Here is a 21,373-nt window from a genome sequence, read left to right as displayed (position 1 = left end):
AAAAGGCTAATATATTAAGTAGAAAGAAAGATATAGATACAAAGTGTGGGAGAGCCCAAACATGGCACCCTACCCACTAAAAAGTCACAAATGGTTCCAAAACTAGAAAAAACATATACTTATATAAAAAAACCCTAACAGTGTCGAAATACATAGTATCAGGTGGCTAGAGAGCGACCAAATTTGGTATTGTCTCTGTCTCTAGTTCTAGGAAAGGAGCAAGCTAATAAGTTGATAAGATGATTGTTATTGCCAGAAGTAACCAATGTATCATCCAATATGTTTTCGAGCTGGAATCTGCCTCCATTCTTCTTCTTCTTAGAATAAACCTGTCATTTCTCTTCCGAAGAATCACCGGATACTTCTTGAAGAAGTGGAGCTGCGAGGCTCTCTTGATTATCAGTCTAAATACTATCATTTGTAGGTAATAGTCCATCAGTATTGTTTTCTATGGGGTTTGAAGGTGCCAACATCACATCGCTCGCAGTAACAGTAACAGCAGTGTCATGAGGGGGGTCCTCAGGGGCAACAGACACCACCTGTCTGGCAGTATCCTTCCCAAGTGGTACTACAATGTCCAGAGCAATGAGGTTAGACCCATTTTTTTTCACTTTAACCTTAGTTTTAAACTTAGGATGGATCCTTTAGCATTTATTAAGGACATGACTAAACATTTTACAGTGGGTACAATATGGGGGTCTGTGTTTCAAGACGATTTGTTGCCAATATTCATTGTGGGTTGTGCCCAGCCAGACTTCAGTAACATCCGGTAAAGTAATATCCCTTTCTACAAGTGTTCTGGCCACCGAGGGTCTGGCTAGGTTGAAAGTAGGCAGATCTAGCTTGGATCCCCTAGAATGGCCCTAATAGAGTAGAGAACCTGATGGTGAAAAAAATACAGCTTGAGACCAGGTAAACTAAACCATATCGGTACAGTGAGAGTTTCATGATTTGGGTCAAAATCAAGAGACCTCTTGAGTAACTTCATAGTTTTTCCTGCAATATTAAGATAATTCTTGGAGAAAATTCTGATATAGTCTTCAGTCATTGTTAGTTGGATCAACACTTGTCTCTCATCCATATGTCTCACTTTTCACTTGTCTACTGGCTTAAGATTATCTACTCTCTTTCTGATAACCTCCATAGGTGGGTGTCCCCACTGAAATTTTCCAATGAGAGCAAACTTGAATTTTTCTGTCAGGGTAGAAATTTCTGAGTCAAAGAAAAAAATTATTGTTTTCCCACCTTTCCTACTTCCTTTCTTAACAAAAGGACGATCCTCTGTGTCATCGCGACATTCCTTATAGCTTGAGGGAAATACCCCCACGGACTTCACCTGAGGGTTTCCTACCACGTGTGCAAATGAAGCCTTTGCTGATTCAACAAAAGAAGAAGTGTCATCAGAACAACCTGCTGTCACCTACAGCGAGAAGCTTGTGTCGGGTTGAAGAGAAAGACAGGCGCAAACAAAGCAGAAGATCGGGCCGGAGAGAAGAACTGGTGCAGACACAAACAGAAGAAGCGTCGAAAATGAAGGAAGGAGTCGTCGGGCGCGGAAAGCAGAGGCGCAGCGTCGCTGGACGCCAATGCAGAAAGACGAGCTAGGAACTTGCAGCTCGATGAGGTCGTCGCTCGACGCAGAAGCTGGCAGAATTCCTACGTCGTTGTCGATGATCGCAGAAAACGAACGCAGAAATTGTCGTCGAATGAGAGAAGAACTTTCGGAAAGCCAAAGATCATACCAGGGAATCTCCATCGGGCGAAAACCCTAGCGGTGCAGCCAACCACCGATCACTGACGCCATGCTATTTATGTGCATATATATATATCATTTTTCCACACATCTAATTACATCAATTTATATTATTTTTTTCTCTCTCAATTACTTCCTAATTTGCTCATTGCCACAGTTCGGTCCAGTTCATATTAGAATGGATAGAAATAGACGAAATTTCTTAGATTTAATGATATTAAATACAAATTTAGATGTTTATAAGCATATATCTTATTTACCTAATATAAACAATTCAAATTTCTCACTAAAGTGCTTCGGTATTCCCCTTCCAAACTCCAAAGCGAGAGCAGAAACAGTACTTATTGATGCGTCTGCCTCGCCCAGATCGCCCAGGTCACGTGAAGAAGGAAGGAAATGAAGGGGAATAGGGAATGTAGACTGATTTAACTAAGTGTATGTACAATACACACACACATTCACAAAGTTGAATCCTAACCTTTGATTTTCATCTCACAGTTGCATAGCGGCCAAAGTGGCGAGTGAGTTACAGTGCCAGAATCATTAATGCAGATTTTATTAATTTAACAAATTATTTTGTAAACCCAATATATATCAATTTAGTGGGGATAAAATATAGAAGTTTACGAAAAATAATTTAGATGTATTTTGGGGAGTGAAAAATTGGATATAGTTAAAAATAAATTTTAATTTCTCTATTTGGTGTTTTTCTGGTATTACACAAAGTTCTCTGGCGCAAATTATTTCTTAGTTTACGAAAAATAATTTAGATGAATTTTGGGGAGTGAAAAATTGGATGTAGTTAAAAATAAATTTTAATTTCTCTATTTGGTGTTTTTCTGATGTTTTTCTGGTATTACACAGTTCTCTGGCGTAATTATTTCTTAGTCATGCAAATTTAACAAATTATTTTGTAAACCCAATATATATCAATTTAGTCGGGATAAAATATGGAAGTTTACGAAAAATAATTTAGATGAGTTTTGGGGAGAGTGAAAAATTGGATGTAGTTAAAATTAAATTTTAATTTCTCTTTTTGGTGTTTTTCTAGTGCTACACAAAGTTTTCTGGCGTAAATTATTTCTTAGTCATGCAGATTTAACAAATTATTTTGTAAACCCAATATATATCAATTTAATCGGGATAAAATATAGAAGTTTAGGAAAAATAATTTAGATGAATTTTGGGGAGTGTGAAAAATTGGATGTAGTTAAAAATAAATTTTAATTTCTCTATTTGGTGTTTTTCTGGTATACACAGTTCTCTGGCGTAAATTATTTCTTAATCATGTAGGTATAATTGCTCTTCAAAACTCTTTTAATTTGAGCTACTGGTTTCATTTCTCATCATCCTTCTTTGTAATACAATTTTAACAGGAAAGTGCTTGCTTGTGTAATTTGTGGTCGCCTGAAAAGTGCCTTTCAAATAGCCTCCCGAAGTGGCAGTGTAGCTGATGTACAGTATGTAGCTCATCAGGTCTGCATATTTGCTTATGTTATGTTTGATTTCTGTTTTTTTATTTATTTTTCTCCTCGTTGACCATGTATGCTTATACAACATGATTCACTTGTTTGCTACTTCACATAAATGTTGGGAGAATAATAACGACATAGCTACAGTTTTATTTTTTGTTCATAGCTGCAGTATATTTTCTGGTAATAATCACGTGCACATCACTTCGATAAAGGACCTTGACACTTGCATCCTTCCTCATTACCAAAACTTACTTTTGATGCAACAATGGCCTATAACCCCTCCATGCATTTGACGCATGAAATAATTTTCCACAATTACGAACTAAAGCTACTTTCCACTCCTTTCTTTTAAATTTTCCTTTTTATTTTACGTTCTTATCATCTCTCTCCTTTTTCTTCTAATAATCTTTCTTAAAGTTTTTCAAAACTTACTATCTCTTCTTTCTCTCATTTGTTTCGTTCAACAAAGTCGCTTAACCATAGCCCTAATTTTCTCGCCGAACAATTCACTATTGTTGTTGAACGCCATAGGAATACCAAAAAATGCATTTGATATTAGTTGCTTTTGACTATTTATTAGAAAGGAATAAAGCAGAACTCAAACAGAAACTAGTTCAAATTTTGATTTGATTTTAAATTGAGCTCCAACAGCTGAACAATCATTTACTTGGAAATCAAATTTAGATTGTCTCCCTCGGTAAAAGTTTTTTACGTGACTACCATATGATACATTTTAATAAACCATGGATAGTATGATATTTCTGATAGATGTTTTTATTTGCTTTTGAATGAAATGTAGAATTATCTGCTAAATGTGCAAATGTGCAACACTAACTATTATTAAAAAAAAACATAATCATCTTATTAATTTGTGTGACATTAGAACATAAATACAATATGCTTTAATCATACGAGGCATTTAAAATAAAATAATCAAAAATAACTGTAACAAACATGTGCAATGATAATCATATCCATACTAAATTCAAAATCAATACATGTCATTCTAAAAATGTCACTTGTAATTGTATAGGCTTTAACTTCATTCATTACATTTCTTGCTATTGAGTCATCACCTAGCCTAAAGGCTCAATTAAATATTGATTAAGGTTGGGCACCTCCCAACACAGCAGTTATCAATAGCCCTCTGATACCAACTGTTCTCAAATTTTCGTCGCAGTTCCCGATTCGTCATCATCTGAATACTAGAAGTTCGGAATTATCTCATTTCCTATCGTCCGTAGTTGCAAATATCCATATAATTGTCTATCTATCACAACATTTGTGACATTCCATTAAACATACTCTATAGAAATCATTTATAATATACAATTCATGTTTCATTTAGATGGACAATAGTAAATGAAGACCTACATACATTGACTTAATAAATATGTCCATTAGATCATTAAAATAACAAAATCATAAACTTCATTTTTGTCAATTCAAATAGGTATTCATGTAACATATGCAGATATTCAACATGTAGAATTTCTAAATGCAATCATTTGTCGAAAGAAATCACACATTAGTTCCACAAAAATATATTATTCTTAGTTTAGCGTAAGATTATTTCATCACAAAAATATATCACGCATTTTCTTGTACTCGTCTCAAGCTTGCCACCTAGGGTAGACCACCTGGAATCGTAAACCCCATAGAATTTCGTGAAATTCATGCTTAGGTTTCCCGTTAATCCAAATCATAATTTATGGGTCAATTCTTAACTCAAAAGAATCTCTATGCATAACTTTCCCTGACATGTTTTCTTCTATTCTTTTCTTCCTTTCCTCTTTCTTTTGCTTCTCTCTTTTCTTCACTGTCTTCTTGCTAACAGCCCTACTGAATCTACGAATCAAAGTTCAGAACATTTGACCTTATTTTTGCCTTTCCTTGCAATAATAGGGAAAGCCAGAGCATTTTGGCTAGGGAAAATCATGAAAAAGGATTGCAGGGAAGGAAAGAAATGTTCCAAATAGCGTGCAATTGCATCTCAGTCTTATTGATTTCGTCCCAGAGCCCTGAATGGCCTTTTGCAACTTCCTGAGGGTTGCGCAGTTCTTGCCGTTCATGCAAAGATATTTTACACGGTCGAATTTAATCTTATCCTTCGTATACATCCTACTACTGTTAGGTGCTAAGGATGGTCGATAGCTACTGTGCTCAGGATTTGGAATTTAATTAGATGCTTAAATAGTTAAACTATGTCAATATTTTATTATTTTTATATCTCATTTTATTCATAATACATATATGATGTTATATATCCAATTGATCGATTGAACCTGTAATTTATAAAATTGATTTAATTAGATTTTTGAGAATAGGAGAATTAGGGTATATTTTAAAATTGTCAAAATTGTCCCTCTTTTTTCAAAATTGGGTGTTACAATGACTTCTTGCCACCTCTTCATGTGATCTTGCAATTCTTGTTTGGCATTTATCGTGTCCTGCTATCATGTTGTTGTATGTTGCTATCTTGTTTCAACATGATCGTGAGCTTCTTTCTTGGATTCTCCATTAACACTAGCAATGGTTATTTGTTGCTATTTGATAGGAGCTGACAGAGATGATACAAAGATTTTAGTGAGTGGGTACAAAGTGCCCACTCACAGGGATTACAAACGTATTTTTCAAAAAATAAAACAAAAAGAAACAACTCTTAATCATGGTGGGTGTAGTCGGTGGATATACCGCTTCACCTTCCCTTGGATCTAGGGAGGGAGTCCAACAACATACTGAGATGTGGGCTTCCGCCTGAAAAAATGATAGTCTTCTTGAGAGTTACTGAGATTTGGCATTCCTTTCTTCTTCTTCCTAGATTTGTAAACCTGTCAATCATCTACCAGAGGTAGTCCCGTGTGAACAATAGGTAGATCTTCAATGGAGGTAAATTGTTGATCTAACTCAACCCGCAGCACACCTTGATCCTGACACTCCTCCATAACTTGAGTACCCTCTTCTCTCGCAAAAGGTGGCTCCAAGACACTTTGGCTGGTATCTACTAAAACAAAATTCGCAAAATTTGTAATCTGAGAAAGTGTTGCCTCAACAATAGTAGGCGGAAGTTGTTGGTCTGATTGGTGAGGAATAGCCTTATAATTCAAATTTTTATTCAACATTTCTGGAAGATTAATAGTGTTTGTTTTATTTTCCTCCACATGGATGATGTTGTTAGGACCTGTCGATCTCAAATGTGTGTGAAACCTGAAGCATTTGATAGGGTGTGCCCAAACAGTTTACAGTGATTGCAGTAGTAGAGTCTTTGTTCTGCTATAATTGGTTGTCAATACCCATTATAGGCAGTACCAAACCATATTTCGTCCATATCAGGGAGGGTGATATCCCTTTCAACAAGAATTCTTGCAGTCGAAGGCCTGGTTAGATTGAAGGTGGGTGTATCCAATTTCAGGTCTCTCTAGTGCAGCTCCAATAGAGTAGAGGACTTAGTGGTTGAAGTAGTGCAACTTTAATCCAGGTAGTTTAAACTAGATTGGAACTATAGATGCTCTTGACTAGGGTCAAATTTAGGAGACCACTTAAGTAGTTTCATATATTTTCCCTCTATTGTCATAAGCTTTTTGGAAAATATTTTGGCTTAGTCTTGCACTTTAGATAATTGTATCATCACATGTCTCCCATCAAAGAGGCCAATCTTCCAAAGTCTCAATAGTTTGAGATATTCAAAAGCCTTTTGAACGATTTTCATTTTGGGATGTCCCGATTGGAACTTCTCAACTTCTGGAACTTCTCAATGAGGGTGAATTTGAACTTGTTAACCAGGTTGGAAACCTCAACATCAGAGAAGAATAGAGCCAGTTTGTCACTCTTCCTACCCGTCTTCTTGATAAGGTTGCATTCCTCCTGGCCTTCGAATGATTCATGGTAAACATGAGGGAAAACTTGATCTGATCCCATAGAGCCAACCATATCAACAAAAGAAGCTTTCCCAAGGTTTAAAACTGTAGTAGTCGGTGGTCGAGAAGGAGCAGTAGCCATGGAAGGCAGTAGCAATGGAAGGCAGCATTTGAACAGCGGCAAGCTCCTGGGTTTGAGTTGTGACTTCAACCGGAGCTCTTTGCTGCTTGATACGTTGAGCAGGGATCAAGCGGCACGTCACAGGAAGGATCGCGGCACTGTGCAAGTTGCAGTTCCGCCACTACCTTCTCAGTGAGCTCGTGAGACGATCCAGAAAATGACGCGATCGAACGAATGATACCGAAGAGCAAAGCGAAGCGAACGAGCGAGAGGCCGGGGCACGGCGACGCGATCCCCCACCCTTCTTCGAGCAGGAGTCTGCGAACCACTGCAGCTACCCGCTCCGCCATGGAGTCGCGACGGGAAGAGTCAACCCTAGCAGAGGGAGACGATGCATCGTGTGTGTGTGTGTGTGTTGATATATTTTGGTGAAGAAACTTTTGTCAATACCATTGTTTAGTAGAAAAGCAAACCACTCTTCATATACAAGAAACCATTGGAATATAATTTTTTCCTTTCGTTTCAAACATAGAATGCATCTGTAAAATAAATAAAAGAACAGTAGATTCCCAATGCTTTTGTAAAGATATTATCCAAGTCTTTTAAACTCGAAATATGTGTATTAACAATCTTCTTGGTAAGCATTGCATCTTATATAAAATGGCAATCAACTTTAATATGTTTAGTTTGTTTAGAAATGATTGTATTGCTTTTACTATAAAGAGGTGGCACGATTCATGCAATATTGTATCATAAGATGACTAACCAAAAGGCCTATGTCTACATTACATTTTAAATGCTGAGTAGCCCATAGCTCTGTATTCAGCCTCTGCATTGGATCTAGCCCAAGCAGTTACTTCAACTTAGCCAACATTATCAACATTTGAGAATGGTTTACTCAAACTTATCATATAAAAGTTCGTTTTAGGTGACTTTTATGGAACTGATAATTTTTGGAAGATGCTCCTAATGTTTTATTTTGGAGATTTCATGTGTTGAGTATCAATGCCAACAAATAAAATGAAATGTCAAGATTTGTAAAAGTCACATAAATTAATTTACCAAATAACGATCAACACTAACAAGAATAATCAAGTGGTTCTTTGTGACACAGGACTTACGAGCAAGACAAGGGAGCGATCTGTGACTCCCACAGTTGATTGAAAAGTGAACCGAGCAGGCCGTTTTTTTTGTTTCCTTTCCAATTTTAGAAAGTTTCCTAGTTTCCTTTCCAATTTTAGAAAGTTTCCTACTTTCCTTTCATTTTTTTCAGTCTTTTCATATATATGTGTTGTATTAGGCTTTAGAAAAGAGTTTTTTGGCTAAAATTTTAGGACGGTTGTCGGTGTCCGTTTCTCCCTTGGAGAGTTATATCTAAGGATTTGAGTGGTGCTCCAGTTGTATCTCACTTACGCTGTGGTGATTATCCTTCCCCTAAACTTCCACAACATTCCCACATTGAATTTCGTCAATCTTCCCTACTGTTGTCACCGGAATAGCAGTTTTTTGTTGATGTTTTTGCAGTTCCGCCAATTCTAACCATCTGTCCTCATTATCGCCACCCCAAACTGTCGTCCTCTTGCTATCCTACAGTCCCTTGATTTCCCTGTCACTACTGCCGACACCCACCCCCCTCGCTGCAACCTTGCATAAATAGTTTTCCTATTGTTTTTTGATGTTCCTGCCGCCCAACCATCCGTTCTTCTTCTTGCTTGTTGCCATTACCGCAACTCCTTTTAGTTGTCGTCGTCTTCCTCTTTTGCTATTGCAATGTGTCTTTCAGCCTTTCACCCACTCTTTGTTACCACCTCGAAGGACCAAACCCTCGTCGATCATCACACCACCCTGAGATCCACCCAATTTGACTTTTGGGTGTCATGTTGTTATATCTTCCCTTTCAAGTGTTTTGGTTGGAACTACTTACGTGCTTTCGGTAATAAGATTTGCTTTTCCTATTATAGCTTGGGTTAACTCCAATATCATTGGCATAGAGTTAACAATTCTAGTCCTACCTAGGGTTTTTAGCATCTCCCCATAGCACCACCTCTTCCCTCCCCTCTCCCCGCCAAAAAAAAATCTCCTCCATATTACACACCTCATTACGCCTTCCTACACCCAAAACCCTAACCACATCCCCGAGGAGATAATTGTCAGAATCTGATCACGAATCTACCATGAACGACATACAACAGTTACTCCACCGAGTGTTACATCAGTTCGATGTCATTCATAAACGAACCTACGGTGGGATCATCGTCAACTGCAACGGTTAAATTCTTGAAAGAGAGCAAGAAGAACGCCTGGATTTTTTCTGTAGAAATGATTCTAGTGGAAAGAAGACAAAACAAAATGCTTTGGGATACAGTATCAACGAAGGCCTTATGATTAGGTTTATGCTGGAGGATACAGAGATTTGATATTTATTAGAGGATACAGAGGTGAGGCTCTTATTAGAAGATACAAAGATGCATGGCCTACTAGAACATACAAAGTGATGTGCCTATGAGAGGATACGGAGATCTGAGTATGAAGGTGGACCCATCGAACTTTGAGGGGAGAATGGTGGATCCAGATGATTTTATTGAGTGAATGAAGATTGTTGAGTGAATCTATGAGTACAAGGAGGTGCCCAATGACAGAAGAGCAGCTCGCCACTATTAAGCTAAAGAAGATTGTTTCTTTGTGGAGGGAGAACCTGAAGAGGGAGAGAGAGGACAGGACAGAATCACTTCGTGGGAGAAAATGAAAAATGTGATGTGGTGAGAGTACCTATCCCCGCACTATCGCCAAGATATTTTCTTGATGTTCCACTAGCTACAGTAGAAGGAACTATTAGTCGAGGAGTAAATGACAAAATTTATGCAGCTTAAATTAAATATTAAAATTCTAGTATTTTCTACAATCATACCTTATAAAAAATTTCACATCACACATCAGTATATACAACTATGTTCTATCTCCGTAAGGGCATGAATGAACTTGCAATAAAAAAGGCCAATTTATTAAAATGTATCAATATTATGTTTCTTCTAAGATAGGGAAGCTCTATTTTGTTGTTGACAAATTAAATTTAAAAATAGTACTTTGGTTATCAGAGTTCTTTGGTGACAATAATTTTGAATTATTGTTGTACTGGTTATCATTTTTAATGAACAAAATGTCATTAACATAAACAAACTATTATGACAAAGCCTAAAAGTGTAAATAATATTAAATTAAAACTTGGGTAAATATGTTTAGTTATCAAATTAAGGTATATAAGTTAACATATTAACCATTATATATATATTGCCAAAATAAAAATTTCATTGATGGAAAGAAGATATAAAAGTTTTAGTGAGCTGGTGCTAGGAACCCACTCACAAGGCATACAAGACCCAAAAGGTAAACAAAAAGTACAAGGATACCCAAAAAAAAAACAAAAAGCTAGACAATTTCCTCAAAAGGATAAAAAAGGTCTGCAGGCTTCTCGGGAGCTAATCATGATGAGTTTTTCCTCTCTCCCAGGATCTAGAGAGGGAGCCAAGCACCAAACTTTGATGAGGGCTTCCACCCGAAACGAGCAAAGCATGCTATTGTAAATTCTTGAGTTCCTTTAGTCATTTTTTTTCTTCCTGATTTTATAAACTTGTCAATCATCTTCCAAGGGTTGTCCCAACTTATCACTGAGTTGATCATCAATGGGAGCAATTTCTACCAGTTGTACACCTTGAACTTGACACTTCACCAAGGTTTGAGGGCCTCAACATCAGCAATAATTGTTTCCATAGCATATGAAGCATCTTCTGGCACCAAAATGAGAGTATCCTCTTTTTCAGCAACACGAGGGGTTGAGATGGTGGGTGCTCCTCTGGGGAAAAATCAGTGGCAATATCCTTTCTAGTTGCAGTTTCTGGTCTCAAATTAGGATGGAGCCTAAAACATTTTTCAAGTGTGTGTCCAAACATCTTACAATGGGTGCAATAGTATAGTCTTTGTTCCATGGCAATCTATTGCCAATACCCATTATATGAAGTGCCAAGCGAAATTTCTTCAATGACAGGTAAAGTGATGTCTCTCTACACAAGGATCCTGGCGACAGAAGACCTGGTGAGACTAAACGTGGGTATGTTCTCCCAAGCATGACCCCAAAGGAATAAGGACCTGATGGTTAAAAAGATGCAACTTAAACCCTGGTAACTTATACCGTATTAATATTGTAGGTGGTTCTTGGTTTGGCTCAAATTCAAGACACCACTTGAGCATCTTCATAGTTTTTCCTTCAATGGTGAGGTATTTCCTGAAGAAAATCCTAGCATAGTCTTCATCTGTAGTCAAATGTATCACCGCATGTCTTCCATCAAAGAGACCCACCTTTCGTTATCTTACAAGCTTGAGGTCCTTAAAAGTTTTGCGAATAACCTCCATTTTCGGAAGCCCCGACTGAAATTTCCCAATGAGTGTGAATTTGCATTTTTCAACCCGAGTAGAGACTTCGAGGTCTGAAAAAATAATAGCGGTCTTACCACCCTTCCTGCAAATTCTTAACAAACGGGGACAGTCGGCTTTCCCTTCAAGAGAATCATGATAGATCTGAGGAAACGCAACATGCTCGACAGCCTTCTCAGAGTCTAGACCCTTACGAAGCGCCGCAACAAAAGATTCTTTGCCAAGGTACTGATTCAAGGGAGGAACAGTAGCCATCGAAGCAGAAGTCAAAAAACGGAAAAAGAAGCTGTAGGACTTTGCCGCGGGGGGAGGCGTTGTTAAGCAGAGTCGACGTCTTTGCGTAGATCATGACAAGGACGAAAGGACTTTGCCGCGGCGGGGAGTAGAGTCGACGTCTTCGCGTAGATCACGACGATGACGAACCAGCTACGATGCAATGCCCCTCCATTCTTCTTCGAGCATGACGAGGTGACGAAACTGAAACTGTAGGACTTTGCCGCTGGGTGAAGCATTGTCCAGCAAAGTCGACGTCTTCTCGTAGATGACAACGAGGACGAACTTGCTAAGACGCAATCCCCTTCTCTTCTTCTTCAAGCACGATGAGGCGATGAATTCTCATTCTGGCGTAAAGATATCGAGGGCTACTTGAGTTACCATGGAGTCGCGACTAGAGTAAACCCTAGCAGAGCAAAATCCATCATATATATATATATAATCGGTCGATGGAGACGGCGTCGGGTTGCTCTAGGGATTCGGCCGATGGCGTGAAACTATCGGCTTTTTCCACAAGCATCGTCGTCTCCGACGACGAAGATTCGCGGCTTTCGGCTTTATCGTTCCCGACAACGAAGGGCTTCTCGCCTTCGTTATGCTCGTGAGTCGTCTCCTTCCTGCCAGACGACGAGCTTACTCGCGTCCTTCGGTCTTCGCTCACGACGACGAAGGGCTTCACTCCTGCTTGTCGGACCGCGGTCGTTTCCTTGTTTCTGTTCGAGATATGGGTTCCCTTTGTCGTAGCTCCAGCTCCAGTGTTCGCATGTGGGGTTTTTGTTCTGGTTTGGGGGAATGGCCTCGAGTTATGTCGCGGCTATCTCCATAGGTTCTGCTCCCGGGGCATGCTGTCATTCCTATTTCTTTCCTCAAGAATTTTATGATGCACATGAATTTGGAGGTGGTTATATCTTTATTAAAAAGCTGGGAGCATAACGTAATGTCAGCAAGAGAGAATGACAAACTTGCTTTGTTTCTCACTGATGAGGAAACAAGTATATTGGCTTCAGCATGTAGATATACTCTTGTTGGGAAATTTCCGTGTGGAAATCCCAAGTTTGAGATTATTAGAAAGCATTTTGATTCTCTTAAGCTTACAGGGAGTTGGAAAGTTGGTTCGCTAGATGGCTGTCACGTTCTCATTCAACTCTCAAATGACGCAGATTATACCAAACTCTTTGCTCGAAAAGTTCTCAAAGTCGATAATCGCTTTATAAAAACTCTGAAATGGACAGTGGATTTTGATCCTAAATTAGAATCTCCTATTATCCTGGTTTGGGTTAATTTTTCAGGGCTCAAGGTCCATCTCTTCAATTATGAAACCCTTTATACATTGGCAACTGCCTTCGGGAAACCGCTGAAGGTAGATACTCCCATGCTTGATTCAACCAGGCCATCTGAAGCTTGTGTGCTTATAGAGCGCGACATCACTCAACCCTTTCCAGGGGAGATTTGAATTGGCTCCCCTCATCAGGGTTATTGGCAAAAGATTGCGATGGGATCTCATCCCCATTATTGCCCTCGCTGTGGAATGTTTGGTCATAGTTTTTCATCTTGTTATCGGTTGCATCCCCATCTACGGTCGGCTGTAGCTTCACCTCTTGTTTCTCAGCACACTTTATACCCTCTTCCTCACTACTTCCTCACTACCTGTGATACCTACTACTATGCCCATGGCGGATACGATGCAAATGGTTTGTCTACTGATATTGTTTCGGAAAATTTTGATTAAGGTCATTTGTTGGAGGAGAATTAGATGGTTGCTCCTGGAAGGCAGGACGCGGTCACCGCCCCTTCTTCTACTGGAGTGGACATACTATCCTCTCAAGCTCTACCTACCGTGGAGGGTGCTCAGACTCCTCTCTATGAGGTGATTGAAGATAGGTATGAAGCGAACATTCATATTCAGATGACGGAAAAGGTGTCTCCTAATACTAATGAGGAAGATTTAGAGCCAAACATAAACCATCTTACTGCTATTAATTAGTTAGTAGAACTACATGTTCAGAGGGAAGGTGTTTCCCAAGTATTGGAAGACTGTCCTACGGAAGAGGAAGACTGTCCTACACAAACTCAGGAACTCATCGCTGCAACTGTCTTTCCTTCCACGAATCAGACTGAACAGTCTTCAGAAGAAGAATGACAAGTTTACACTTCTCGGCGAAGGAAGAAGGCTGGGGACACTGTTCAGCTTGGAAACTTAAAGGATGATACCTTGGTCAATCCTGACAATGGAACAACACTTCAAAGTTTGCTATCTGGATCCCCTCCAAGAACCAGAGGAAGAGACAGGTCTAAACTGCCTCGTCCATAAACACTTGTTTTTGCATGTTTTCTTTTTATTTGAGTCTTTTGTATCTTTTTTTGTTGGGATATCTTGGTATCATGTGTCGTATGAGTAGGGCATCATCTATCGGGCCATCTCATGCAACCTTTTGTATCCTTTTTTATTTCAATAAAATTTGTCAAGAGGTGTGAAAAATTAAGTATTAAAATTTTAGTATTTTCTACCCGCACACATTGTCAAAAATGTCATATTACACACCGGTATATAAAGCTCCCTTTTTTAAGTTGAGTTCCCTCTACCATTTTAAGAATAAGCATTTCTTCACTAACCTAGAATACCCTCACAAAAACTAAAGTTCAAAGGGTTTGCTTTCAAAGATTTCAAATTTGAATGTTTATCTTTTGAAAGTTGACTTCTCGCCTCTCTTCACATTTTTCTGTTCCACACACAGTGAGATTGATTGTTACTCTTCAAGATTCTGGTTTTAGTACATGAAATGAGGTTTTCCTGCTGCCGAATACTGCACCTGGAGGTTGAACTGGTTCAGCTGAGAGGGAAATAGGGCCGGCTGGCTTTAGGAAATAGGATTAAATATGAGGGGTTCCCACCTCTCCTTGCTATTCACTAGTATTTATATGTGTTTTGTGAATTTTGGATTAGTTTTTGCTTCAACTGTTGTTTGCATCTTTTTTCCTTGCCAGAGTTGCATCCAAGGGCTGGTGGTGCTCTCGTTGTGTCCTGCACCGTGGTGGTGATTACCTTCACATATTCCCTTTTTTTCCCCTCGCCTACTTGCCGCCGCCCTCCCTATCCATCTTGTTTGGTTGCTGCCACCCCTCCTGCACTGTTCCACTGCTGCGGCCACTCCTGCACATTCCCATGTTGCCGGCACCCTTCGTACACCCTCTTGCTCACAGCCACCCTCTCCCTATGTTGCTTCCTTATTGTTGCCGCCTTTCCAGCACCAGCCCAGCCTGCTAACAGCTTTCCCAAGCCACCTCATCGCTGTCTCGCTGACTATCCTGCCACACTCTTAGTGGGATATTTGTGGCGTTTCGTTTTTTCATTTCTGTTTCAAGTTTTTGGTTGTAATCATGTGGTTTTGCATAATAAAATTTACTTCCTCTACTGGTTTTAGGTTACTCCTGTATCAGAACATGTATGACTTTTGTTTCTTTCTTTTTTTTTTCTTTTTAGCTAATGTGTTTAATCATAATACCCTTGGTTAAGGTAATTCTCTCCTTCATAAAGCTATCCTATAAAGATTAGATTCCTTCTTTCGTTTGGGATATAAATTACTTTATAAAGCTTCCATGCAGTATCATTAGTAGTTTTGATTTTAACGTCATTGATGCCAACAGTGCATAAGTGCATTTCATTGGCAAGGTGAATTTCGTCATAATTTTCTACATGATAATCAGACATAAGCTTTTGTTAGATTCTTTTATGTGAGCAGCTTTTTTATGTGCATGACATTACCTTAACAGGCATGTTATTCTACAACCTTGGGACTTCTATCCATTTTGCTAGTTGTGTATACTTCTTTTTTAAAGAATTGAATCTAACTCTATTGTTCTTTCTGTTCGTGCATTCACCTAATTCTCATTTCCAAACGACCCACTTAAGATAGCCTTGGATGACATTAACCTTCAGCTTAATAAACTCAAGAACTCAAAATCTTGGTCAAGGATGATAGAAGCATGAGGAATTAACTCCATCATCAAAAATTGGACATCAATTAAACCCGACTTAACTTATATTTTGAGGTTGAATTCTTTAATCAGTTCTGCTACAAAAGCATCTTTCATCATCTTTAGATAATTAATTCTCAATATAATTATCTTATTTATTGTTCATGATTACTATATATTTACTTTTTCTAATTATGGTCTTCTTTAGTTAGATAATTGTCAGTAGAATTTTCTTATTTATTGGTCATGATTACTATATATTTACTATTTTAACTAAAAATTATAAGGTCATTTCAAGTAAAAATTTTGTATTCAATGTCAATTTTTAGTTTTTGATTTTAAGATGAAGAGTTGGAAAATAAAAATTATATTGAAACATTATCATAGAACTATTTGAGGGCACCCAAACGACAAATAAAATTATTTTTATAAATAAAATTCAATATTTCAAGAATTGAGATAGTTTATCAACAAGTTAATTCTATATGGGATAAAGTAACATGCATTATTAAACAAGTGTGAAAAGATATACTTGGAGAATAAAAAGAAATTTTTTTATAAATAAAAATAGTTTCTGGTGGAATAACAATATGCAAGAAAAGATAAAATGTAAGAAGTTGTGTCATAAAAATTTATTTAAATATAAAAATTTAGAGAACTGAGAAAAATATAAAATGATCTTTATGGAGTCTAAAAGAGCAATTTGTAATGTTAAGAATTCTACTTTTAGTGACATTTATAATAGATTAGATACTAAAGATTGTCATAAATATATGTATAAATTAGCCAAACAACGAGAAAATAATACTAAAGATTTAATTCAAGTAAAGTATATTAAAGATGAAAATCAAAAAGTGATTTTCTTAGAGAAATATATTTAATATTGGTGGGTGAGATATTTTTATAAATTTTTCAATGAAGTTTCTAAAAATACGATCGATCTTAGTGATCTTAATATCATTAATAATAATAAAATATTTTATTTTTACCGCTGCAATACTTAAAAAGAAAGTTGGGGAGCTGCATGGAAAACTAGTAGGACTTGATGATACCCCAATTAAGTGTGTAAATATTTAAGAGATTTGGAAGTTTTTTGGATTACTAAACTTTTTAATATTATTTTTGGAAGTTTTTGGATTACTAAACTTAAATGTCTGAAGAGTTGAGAAAAAGTATTTTGGTCTTCATTTATAAGAATAAAGCGGGTGCATAAAAGTATGCAAATTATAGAGGAATTAAATAAACTAAAATTTAGGGAGAGTGATTAAACTAAAGTTGAGACGTAATTCAAAGTTTTCTCATTATTAGTTTGAATTTATGTTGAACAAATCTGCTGCAGAAGCTATACATTTATTGAAAGGCTTGATGGAAAAGTGCGGAGAGGGTAAGGAGAATCTACATATGATTCTTATTGATTTAGAGAAGCTTACGATAAGATTTCAAGAGATGTTCTTTAGAGAGTTATAGAAAAGAACAGTGTTGGTATGACTTATTTTCAAGTCATTAAAGATATGTATTCTAGATGTAAATTTCTGTTTTTTTATTCGGAGGAGAAAACGAGGAAAACCGAAAGGAAATGGAAGCGAGGAGTCGAGCAAAAGGGGGATATGATAGGAGAAGGTTAGAAGGTCGAAGAGAAGAAGAGGAAATGAAGAGTCAAACAAGAGGAAAGATGAGGCAATGAGTTGGGGTAATCGAATATTACTTTCACCCTATAAAAGGATGCACTTGAGGGAGGCAAATGTGAGAAAGACTTACTTGGGAGTTGAACAGTGCGGGAGACATCTTAGCCGGCGACGAGGAGGCTTGAAGAATTATCTAAGTCGATCGTCAAGGGACTCGGTGTGAAGGAGAATTGATAAGGAGCAAGGCTGAGTATTTTACGCAGGAAGAGGCGGTGTTGGTGTTGGTGTCGTTGGACCGATTGAGGGAAAGGAGAATTATGGATATTTTTTTTTAGTTTTTCTAGTGAACTTAATTTTGATAATCATGTATATATTTATGCATTGTGCTAAAAAAGATCATTGAAAGTAGGATTGGCTTGTAACTTGGATCAAAGATAATAAGTTGGTTGTCTTGAATCAAACTTGACTTTATCCTACATGGTGTTTGGCGGTTTAAATAATTTTAAATTTTAGACATATTTGGTTCTTAGATTAGGATTATCTCAAGGATCATTTTTAAAAATTTGAATTCATTTTTTTTAAATTTAAAATTTATTTAAATTATTATTTGTACCTATGGAGTTCATTGAGCTTTCTCAACTTTTTTTCGTATTTATAGATTTTTCATGATTTTTTTGATGAATTATTTAATTATTTAGGTCAAATCAACATAGTTTCATAATTTTTTGGACAACTGAAATTCAATCATCATGAATATTGGTCCATAAATTAAGACTATTGTAATGCTCAGTCAGCAAAAAACTTGAGCCCATTTGAAACTAAATTGTATTTTATAAAATTAAAAGCAATAATTAGAATTAATTATATAGAAAACAATGAAATAACATTCTCGATCTCTAGACATTTTTATTGTAATTATAATTCGTTATCCATGAAATTAAAAAGTTTGGTGGCGTTTTGAAAAACAAAATAGTAAGAGAGTTTCCCAAATAGACCTAAATTGTAGCAAGGAGCCACTGATTTATCGAAAAAAATAAAATAAAATAAAATAATATATTATTCTTTTCTTTTTTGGATGGAAGTACCATATCCGCTAGAAGCCTTCTCACTAATTCGATTCTTCATTCTCCATCATTTTTTCTAAAAATATAAAAAAGATCAATGAATTGCTAGAATGTGATAGAATTTGGAATACTGAAGTTTTATAGCCCATGAACTTTTATTTTATTTTACTTTATTGTACTTTTTCAATGATATCTTTATATTTTATTCTCCAAGCTTCACCTTCCATCTTTTTATTTATTCAATTGCTCGTTACCAGCGTCTGTATTTCATTGTTTACTGCAAGTAGCCCATAGCTTTATATTAAGCTTAACGTTTTCTCTTTCAACTGATTTGCAGGCCTCATATGCGAATGCATTGCCTGTCCTTGATATGTGCAAGCAGTGGTTGAGTCAGTACATGTAAATTTTTGTAGGCATAGTTGTCAAATTTATTGATGAAATTAAGGAGATGTTGAGGGTGATTTTTGCCCTCCAATATCAAAAAATAATGTCATGTAATAATGTATAATATCTCTATTATATTTTCAAACTTCATATATGTATATGTTTTGATGCATCTACTTTTGTAGATTACTTGGAAGAAGTTTTCACAGGATCAATCCTGTCAAACCGACTACTCTCAGCCAGGGTTTAAAAAAGAGGGCTTTACTGCACAATAGGTTAATTAAAAAAAAAAATTTTTACTCTTTATTACCTTTTATGATGGCAAACTGCTCTGCAAGTATAAATATGATATATTTTTCACGTTTTGATATCTCATGTGTCCATATTTTCTTATGAACTCTTCGCCTACTACATCACATCCAACGGAATAGAAACCAGATGAGCTTGATGAGGAGGCTTTGGTAATTTATGAACAACCATATCTTGCTTAGTCTGTACATGCATGTAGTTATACATAAATCACATAATGTATCAACATGTTGATTTGTTGTATGGTTTCCTAAAGGAACCAACATATTATACCACCTAAAATTGAAAACTCCTTGCATATCAAATTAACACCAACTGACCTTATTCTGCACTCATCACAATCATCGACGAATAACAGGTTACAATTCTCACCATCTAATCTCTAATCACTTGTAGCAAATTGTACAAACAGTTACCTTTGTTATGCATGACATTGTATCATGTAATAGATGCTGAAATTAATATAGTTCTTTCAAATTTACAATTTAATGTGTTCTCTGCACGTTTCATTTCATCTGCTGAAAGCTACTCACATTGCCTAATATGATTCTAATATGGAGTTAGACATTGTATTGAAGACTCGTCGCAAGGCTTTTCTACCTCCCAAATCTTACAACCCTTCTTCCTGCAATGTCACTGTAAGGCTCTTCACTCCAAACCCCGCAACTCTCTTCAAGATAGAAGGCGACCCCATGTCTGAAAACTCAACAAACAAAAACATCACTTGCATCTCAAACCCACTCAAATTAGCCAATGTTATCATACAACCTCATCTGAAATCATCATCACTGACATTAAGACCATAATCGATATGCAATTAACTGTAGAAAATCAATCAACCTAGAAGTTTCAAATTTTGAAGTTATTTGCTGCCAAAGATTTTGTGACTACCTAAATAGATCCCAAATTTTGAAGTTATTTGCTGCCAAAGATTTTGTGGCTACCTAAACACCACTTGACCCCATACCATTACTCGAGTTGATGCACTTGAGCCCAACTCATTTTACAATCTATGGCTTCTCATGGACCAGAACTTGGATATATGCCTCTATACTATTTCACTATCTCTTCATCCTTGCGTCCTTAATCTTAAATCATGTCAAGAAATATAGGTTACAATTGAGCATCGTGTCCAATCTACAAATTGTTCTCATATTTTAGCATAAGAACAAGCTCTACTATCTCTTCAGGAAAGATCAATCTATGAGGCAATATCTCTTTGCATCCAAATCCAAAGTGGATGTCATGGTGCCATGAGATGCATCACTCAATCAGGAAAACATCATTCATTATATATTAAACGACCTACCAACAACCTACTAGGCCTTCAAAATAGCCATTAGGATAAACCTCCAACCCAAAAGCCTTAATGATCTTTATTCCTTACTTTGCAGTTAAGCAACTAACATTATTGGCGAAGCTCAATGCGATCTTCACCTAGCTACTATATATATAAATTTCATCTCTGCTACTTATGAGACCATTTGTACCATTTTCTAGATGAGTATACATTTTATTAGTTGTAGATTATGTTTCAAAACGGTTTGAAGTTGTTGCTTTACCTCTTTGTGAATCTCAAAGTGTTGTTAAATTTTAAAATATATTTATTTTACAAGATTTAGAATGTCGAGAGTGATCATTACAGATGGGAAAAGTTATTTTAAAAACTTTAGGATTGAAACATTAATGAGGAAATATATAATTAATCATTGAATTGTCACAGCTTATCATCCTCAAACTAGTAGTTTAGCAGAAGTTTTCAATTGTGAAATTAAAGGCATTTGGGAAAAGATTGTAAATCCGAGAAGGAAGGACTAGTCTGCTAGAATTGATTCTGCATAATAGGCCTATAGGTCAGTGACCCCATCCACAATTATGTGTATTTTAACTCTATAAAAGATTATCAAAAACTTGACCCAGATATATTCAGTGGTTAGTATGAATAAATGTAATGATACAAAAAATAAATTATTAAACTTCATACTATAGGTACTACACAAGTGTACGTATCGTTTCAAGTAATATAGGATTTTCTTTAAAACCCCCAATATTGATCTCACGATGATAGTTGAACTATTTAAATTAGTTTGCTAAACTCAAAAGCAAGTT

At 36.7% G+C, this 21,373-nt stretch overlaps 1 protein-coding gene across 1 annotated transcript in view; it reads left to right on the top strand.

Moving 5' to 3' along the window:
• The window catches only part of LOC110029039, a 194,533-nt gene extending 175,316 nt beyond the window's left edge, over positions 1–19,217 (top strand). The window contains 2 exon segments of the mRNA XM_020731152.1: positions 3,130–3,229; positions 18,909–19,217. Coding sequence (XP_020586811.1) covers positions 3,130–3,229; positions 18,909–18,974 — 166 coding nt within the window. The 3' untranslated portion in view covers positions 18,975–19,217.
• The last annotated feature ends 2,156 nt before the right edge of the window (positions 19,218–21,373 follow it).

Source organism: Phalaenopsis equestris, unplaced genomic scaffold (assembly GCF_001263595.1).
Source record: "Phalaenopsis equestris unplaced genomic scaffold, ASM126359v1 Scaffold000002, whole genome shotgun sequence".
In the NCBI taxonomy this organism is placed as follows: domain Eukaryota; kingdom Viridiplantae; phylum Streptophyta; class Magnoliopsida; order Asparagales; family Orchidaceae; genus Phalaenopsis; species Phalaenopsis equestris.
This window is presented reverse-complemented; position numbering and strand designations above follow the sequence as displayed.